General features: G+C 30.5%; 1 protein-coding gene across 4 annotated transcripts; it reads left to right on the forward strand.

The window, feature by feature from the left end:
- The first annotated feature begins 1897 nt into the window (after positions 1–1897).
- LOC146945032 (uncharacterized) lies at positions 1898–4950 on the forward strand. Of its 4 annotated transcripts, XM_085743418.1 has the most exons (4): positions 1898–2030; positions 2301–3149; positions 3639–3797; positions 4482–4950. In XM_085743418.1, exons 2-4 carry the CDS (start codon positions 2301–2303, stop codon positions 4716–4718), a joined length of 1245 nt encoding a protein of 414 aa, XP_085599544.1. In that variant the 5' UTR covers positions 1898–2030; the 3' UTR covers positions 4719–4950. The 4 variants fall into 4 exon arrangements, with proteins under 4 accessions (XP_085599544.1, XP_085599546.1, XP_085599545.1 ...); XM_085743420.1 differs by lacking the exon at positions 3639–3797; XM_085743417.1 differs by lacking the exon at positions 1898–2030 and having other exon boundaries at positions 2068–3149.
- Positions 4951–7574: the final 2624 nt, after the last annotated feature.

Raw genomic sequence — 7574 nt, forward strand, 5'->3', positions numbered from 1 at the left:
TTTTCGTTAAACTGGCATCGTACTAAACAACATTTGCCTTACCAAATACATGGACAGTAGATGTAAATCATGTATTTTAATTTAAGTTTTAATGCTTCTAACTTAATACGGTCGAATGAATCACTTGAACACTAACTTTAATATATTGTTCTTTGATTAAGAAAGAAAAGTTGGTTCAACATTGTTATGCTTGAAACAAATTTTTATTCACCAAAAGATGGAGTAAGGTGCCTTTTGAGATGTTCTAAGCTTTGACGTTTGCCAAATATATGGACAGTATATGTAAATTATGTATTTTAATTTAATTTTAATGCTTCTAACTGAATACGGTCGAATGAATCACTTGGAGACAACTTAAAATATTCTTCTTTGATTAACAATTTTTTTCTTAATTAAAGTATTTATCAAATTTAATTAAAAAGGATCTCAATAGGGCAGCTGATAACATTTGTTTTAAGGATGAACTCAAGGGTGGTTGAATGGCATCTTTTACTAGTTCGGCAGTTTCTCTTCCTTGTTTTTTTTCTTCAAGCTTTTGCCTTTTTTGTAGGGTTTTGGTTTGACCTTTAAATGTTTAGGCCCTTAAAACAAATGTGTTTTTTATTTTATTTTTTATAGTTGATTGAAAGTTGCTTTCGCTTTCAGTTGTAGGGCAATTTGGATCAGACAAGTAAATAAATATCGTTGTGTTTCTCTTCTTCTCCTTTATCTTATTTTATTTTATGTTTGTTTGATTATTTTGGTTATTGATATTGATAATTTTGCTACACACATCAAAGTAGTAGTTTGTGTTTTAATTGAATACACAACAAGTGAGATGACTGATAAATTGAAAGGATAATTATTGAAATAGTTCTTGTAATATACGTGAAGTCTGAAAATGACAATGTAAAAAAACAAAAATTACACACGTATAATTTGAAATAATCATGTTGGAGAGAATCTTGTCATGTGATCGTTGTCACATGGATTAATCTTCCCAAGAAAAATCCTCATATCCCCCCCCCCCCCCCCCCCTCAAAATTACTTTTTTTATTTGCAAAAATTAATTGAGGCTGAAATTAAAAAAAAAAAAATAGGAATTGAAATCAAAGTTTGCTCAAATGTTGGAGACCAAAATCAAAATGAGAAAGGGAAAAAAAAATTTGACGCTATGGATCACCAACCAGGATGTTTTCATCATTTTTTACCACTAGCCATGATATTTTCTTTCTCTTTCGTTACAATTGATGTGCTATAGTATTTCTTATAAATACTTCGACTTTATACGTTGTAATCCATCCCTTCTGTTGGTTTACCTTGTCTTATATATGTTGAGGTTTACTGATCTTGCGAAGAGTTTGCGATACTGACTATGACTATTCTTTGTTGCTCGCCACTCATATTGTTCTACAAGAGGAACATAAAACTCAATAATTTGATTATTTATTTAAGAATAATTTTTTTTTGAAAGGCACATTTGGGAAACACATAGATTATACCTTCATAATTTGAGTTTCTTTCTATTCTAGTCCTCTAGTATGATGGGTTGATGTGGCAAAGAATCTTATCATGCGATTGTTGCCGTGAATTTTTTTATGACATGGCTGGGATTCATCCATCCCCCCACCCCCTCAATTTTTTTTGCCTAAATGCTTTTTTGCTAAAATTAGTTGAGGGGCTAAAATAAAGAAAAAATAAAATTTTAGGGACTGAAATCAAAGTTCGATCAAATGTTAGCGACCAAAATCAGGGGAAAACACATTTTTTGTGCTATGGATTACCGGTCTAGATGTTTTCTTTGTTTTTGATCACCAATCGGATTTTTTTAATTATTTTTAATGCATTTCATTACAATTTTGTCAAAAAAAAAAAATGTATTTTATTACAATTGATGTGCTCCTATTGTATGTCATAGCTTAGAACATCTGAAAAGGCACCTTACTCCATCTTTTGGTGAATAAATATTTGTTTCAAGCTTCACATTTTTGAACCATCTTTTAGTAATTGCTAAGTACTAGTTTCAAGAATTTCCTCCCAAGTTTTTTGTGGTATGCTCCTACACACTTAATTAACACCACCATCATCATCATAGTTAACACAAACATGAATATTTATCTCTTCTCAGTTTTATCCATCAAAGCTCACATGATTTGTTTTAGTTTGTCCATCAATTATGTCTTATTATTATTAGAGATAACGTTTCTCTTTATATGCAATTGTTTTTAATAATTGTTGACTTAATGCCTTCTTTATGTGCAATTGTTAAATTAATGCTTTCTTTATATGCAATTGTTTTTAATAATTGTTGCTCTAAACAGATGATCAACAAGAGGTTTGTGTCACGAAATTGGAGCCTTTCATGGGCAATCCTAGCACTAGTGTTATTGTCAAGCACACCATTCTCAACAGCTACTTTTGGGAAGACAAAAAAATATATCCAAACACAAGTTTTTTTTTCTCCTAAGATTGAACTAAGTCCAGGATCTGTTTCAAATAAATTTTATTATGATGTTGATTTTCCAAGGGGTCATATTGCACTCAAAAGTTTTAATGCTGAACTAGTAGATGAATCAGGGAATTCAGTACCTCTCCATCAAACTTATCTACACCATTGGACTGTTACAAGATACCACCAACCTAAAAATGTGACAAACAATAGTGAAGAAGATATTATTTTTAAAAGAAATCATGGATTTTGTCAAGGTAATGTTATTGGACAATACTATGGTAAAGGATCAGAAACAAGAGGCACAAATACATATATTCCTCAACCATATGGAATAGAAGTTGGTGATCCTGAAGAAATTCCAAAAGGGTATGAGGAAAAATGGTTTATTAATGTTCATGCTATTGATACTAGGGGTGTGGAAGATAGAATGGGGTGTACTGAGTGTAAGTGTGATTTGTATAGTGTTACAAAGGATGAAAATGGAGAAGCTTTGAGTCCAAATTATAAAGGTGGTTTGCAATGTTGTCCTGATAATAGTAAGTGTAAGCTGAGTAAAGGGTTTTTAGGATCAAAACAAAATCTTTATTTAAAATACACTGTAATGTGGATCAATTGGAAAGAGTATATGGTGCCGGTCAAGATTTATATATTTGATGTGACTGATAGTTTGAAGATTTCAGATAAGTCCAAAGAAAAGAGACTAAACCATGATTGCAAGGTAAGCCAAATCAAAGTATAATTTATATAAAAATTTCATTTTCCTACAACATGATAGGTACACATCCGTAATTTATCCTTATGTAGGACATAACATGATCATTTGTTATATATTGTATTTATCATTAATTATACATTACTACAAATTTGTTGAAATCACATCAATTGGTATCAGAGTCTCGGCTTGATACATGTTATGACTTTTGTGCAATTCATATGTAGACTTATATGTTGTTTTCTTTCGATATAAGTCCAAAGTAAGGATTCCCATGAAAATATATACTTAGTTCTTCAAGTTATGTAATTTTACTTTCGAATATACTTGTTCATATCTCTATATAATTAATATAATTTGATGTGTATGTAAAATATTTTTACATTGTTGATGCATAATTATTAAAATCCTATTTGAATCTCAATATAACAAGAAAATATATATAATAATACTAATTCATGTGTGAGTAACATACATTATTTGTTACATATACAGATTGAATATGAAATTGAAACTTGCAACATAAGTTTTGTGAATCGTAGTAGTTGTGTTGATGTCAAGAGAGCAAGCTTCCCAATGCAAAATGGTGGTTATGTCATATATGGAGTTGGCCATCAGCATTCAGGTGCAATTGGATCAACTCTATATGGAAAGGTGACATTAAATAATTGCAATCATTGTTAATATTTGAATGAGTACTACTACTCTCTAATACATACCTTCAAAGTAAAAAAGTTGTGTTATTTGAAAGATTAAAATGGTTCAACTTTTACCACAACTTTTAAATTGTTAACGGAGTATAAATAGGTATTTAATTACGTTAAGATGATTAAGGGAAATATCTGGTATAAAAACTCATTAATCATCTATGTGTTCAAACGTGATTAACCATAATTTTTAAGATATTCAAATTTACATGTAGTTAACACATGTAAATTATGGTTAAACCACATTGAAAGTCGTGAACGATGAAGTTGCGTTGCCACTTCATGAGTTTCGACATGTAATATATCTCTTAATCATCTACAAAACGTAATTAACAATCTATTTGAACTATGTTAATCCCTTAAATAGTTGTCGCGAAAGTTGTCTAAAACTGTTCGTACAAAAATAATTTCTCAAAATGAAAAGGAGTTCAAAATTTGAAGTCTCCCCCATCCAATTATATATTGGGCATCTTGATCTTTTTCCTTAATGTGATCAACCTTTATAATTAGACTATCTATGCTGCTTTTACTTCGTTTATTAATATACTCTTTGTAAAACCTTTATTACTTTAATATTTTAATTAAATATTGGATCAAAGTTTTGAAATTTTGGTTGTGACATTAATGTCAGGATGGGAGAGTTATATGTACTTCAATTCCAAAATATGGAAAAGGAAGGAGAGCAGGAAATGAAAAAGGATATGTTGTAGGAATGTCAACATGTTACCCTAAACCAGGTTCTATCAAGATATTTGATGGTGAAACTTTAACATTAGAGAGTAACTACAGTAGCAACATAAGACACTCTGGAGTAATGGGACTTTTCTATTTCTTGGTGGCAGAAAAGCTACCACATTACCATGTTTAACATTCCTATCATTCTTTGTATGGTGAATTATACAATGGGTTACTTTGATAGTATCAAACTTAATTTAAATTTCGGTTAGATTTATGTTATCATTTAGTTGCTTTTGTTATTATGTTGTATTCGGTTAAGCTACCAATTGTGAAGTTGGTTAGTTAGTTAATCTTGTGTGAACAATTTCTGTGTGTAATGTTGTACCCTATCATTTCAGTACCCTTTTGATTTATTCTCTTTACTTGGATCATTGATAACTCTTTATCATGTGTAGATTTTTAACATCTCATGTCTCTACTTTACAGTTTACACTAGTTGTATCTATCTATATATAAAAGTTGTCTCAAGCCAATTTTGAAGCCCTAATTTTTCCAAAACCCTAATGGCTACAATTACTGTTTTACCCTAACTAAATCGTTAATCTATTTTTATCTATAAAAGTTAACCCGAAACCTTATTTTAGCCCTAATTTTAACCTAAATCCTAATGCTTAAATTTACTGTTTTAACCCTAATCTATCTATATATAAAAGTTGTCCCAAGCCAATTTTGAAGCCCTAATTTTTCCAAAACCCTAATGGCTACAATTACTGTTTTACCCTAACTAAATCGTTAATCTATTTATCTATAAAAGTTAACCCGAAAGCTTATCTATCTATATATAAAAGTTGTCCCAAGCCAATTTTGAAGCCCTAATTTTTCCAAAACCCTAATGGCTACAATTACTGTTTTACCCTAACTAAATCGTTAATCTATTTATCTATAAAAGTTAACCCGAAAGCTTATTTTAGCCCTAATTTTAACCTAAACCCTAATGCTTAAATTTACTGTTTTAACCCTAATCTATCTATATATAAAAGTTGTCCCAAGCCAATTTTGAAGCCCTAATTTTTCCAAAACCCTAATGGCTACAATTACTGTTTTACCCTAACTAAATCGTTAATCTATTTATCTATAAAAGTTAACCCGAAAGCTTATCTATCTATATATAAAAGTTGTCCCAAGCCAATTTTGAAGCCCTAATTTTTCCAAAACCCTAATGGCTACAATTACTGTTTTACCCTAACTAAATCGTTAATCTATTTATCTATAAAAGTTAACCCGAAAGCTTATTTTAGCCCTAATTTTAACCTAAACCCTAATGCTTAAATTTACTGTTTTAACCCTAATGCTTAATTCCAATTTGTTTAACCCTATTAACCCTAATTTTTCCAAAACCCTAATGGGTACAATTACTGTTTTACCCTAACTAAATCGTTAATCTATTTATCTATAAAAGTTAACCCGAAAGCTTATCTATCTATATATAAAAGTTGTCCCAAGCCAATTTTGAAGCCCTAATTTTTCCAAAACCCTAATGGCTACAATTCCTGTTTTACCCTAACTAAATCGTTAATCTATTTATCTATAAAAGTTAACCCGAAAGCTTATCTATCTATATATAAAAGTTGTCCCAAGCCAATTTTGAAGCCCTAATTTTTCCAAAACCCTAATGGCTACAATTACTGTTTTACCCTAACTAAATCGTTAATCTATTTATCTATAAAAGTTAACCCGAAAGCTTATTTTAGCCCTAATTTTAACCTAAACCCTAATGCTTAAATTTACTGTTTTAACCCTAATGCTTAATTCCAATTTGTTTAATCTATCTATATATAAAAGTTGTCCCAAGCCAATTTTGAAAAGTTGTCCCAAGCCAATTTTGAAGCCCTAATTTTTCCAAAACCCTAATGGCTACAATTACTGTTTTACCCTAACTAAATCGTTAATCTATTTATCTATAAAAGTTAACCCGAAAGCTTATTTTAGCCCTAATTTTAACCTAAACCCTAATGCTTAAATTTACTGTTTTAACCCTAATGCTTAATTCCAATTTGTTTAACCCTATTAACCCTAATTTTTCCAAAACCCTAATGGGTACAATTACTGTTTTACCCTAACTAAATCGTTAATCTATTTATCTATAAAAGTTAACCCGAAAGCTTATCTATCTATATATAAAAGTTGTCCCAAGCCAATTTTGAAGCCCTAATTTTTCCAAAACCCTAATGGCTACAATTCCTGTTTTACCCTAACTAAATCGTTAATCTATTTATCTATAAAATTTAACCCGAAAGCTTATCTATCTATATATAAAAGTTGTCCCAAGCCAATTTTGAAGCCCTAATTTTTCCAAAACCCTAATGGCTACAATTACTGTTTTACGTACCCTAACTATGAGAATGATGCTTGATTATATTTTGCTTTCTTTAGTCTTTAGATATACATTGATGAATAATTTGGAGGCTTATTACTTATCATGTTTTTTGGTTCCTGTAGGAATTTTGGAAGTTGTTTTGATGTATTTTACTTTTTCACATGCCCTGAGTTTTTCATGTCTCGATAGAGAAAAGATATATGATAATAGAGTATGTTGTTTTTACCCTGACATATCACAACCAAAACCTGGCATAATGTGGTCAACTAAAGCTATATTTGATGAGATGATCTACATGTTTTCTTTAATCTTATTGTTTTTGACATGTTTTCTTATCCAAAAAAGGGGAAGTCAAGTCATGATAGTTTGGTCATTTTGCCTTTGATTTAGCCTGTCTTCGAGTTGGAGTTGTTCTGTCTGAGTAGTGTGTTGTAGTTTTTGCAGTGTTGATATATGCATACTGTTTCAGGATTTTGGTTGCTGTATTGTATCTTCAGTGGGGAGTTGATGTATCAATCAAGAGAGACGTAGCTAGCAGACTATCCATATCACTGTTTTTCAGCTTGCCGAATTCATTTAGACTGTTGTATTTTGTGAGAGGTGCCTTATAACTGTGCAACTCATGCTTCTCTGTGGCAGAAGTTGCCTCTGTATAGTTTGTTGAGTATA

Source organism: Medicago sativa, chromosome 2 (assembly GCF_051527215.1).
Source record: "Medicago sativa cultivar Bolivia chromosome 2, Bolivia_mono, whole genome shotgun sequence".
Taxonomy (NCBI): domain Eukaryota; kingdom Viridiplantae; phylum Streptophyta; class Magnoliopsida; order Fabales; family Fabaceae; genus Medicago; species Medicago sativa.

Coding starts and splice junctions, on each gene's coding strand:
- LOC146945032 (XM_085743417.1), top strand. CDS start 2,193: ATGCAATTGTTTTTAATAATTGTTGACTTAATGCCTTCTTTATGTGCA. Junction 3,150..3,638: donor GACTAAACCATGATTGCAAG/GTAAGCCAAATC, acceptor TTACATATACAG/ATTGAATATGAAATTGAAAC. Junction 3,798..4,481: donor GATCAACTCTATATGGAAAG/GTGACATTAAAT, acceptor CATTAATGTCAG/GATGGGAGAGTTATATGTAC.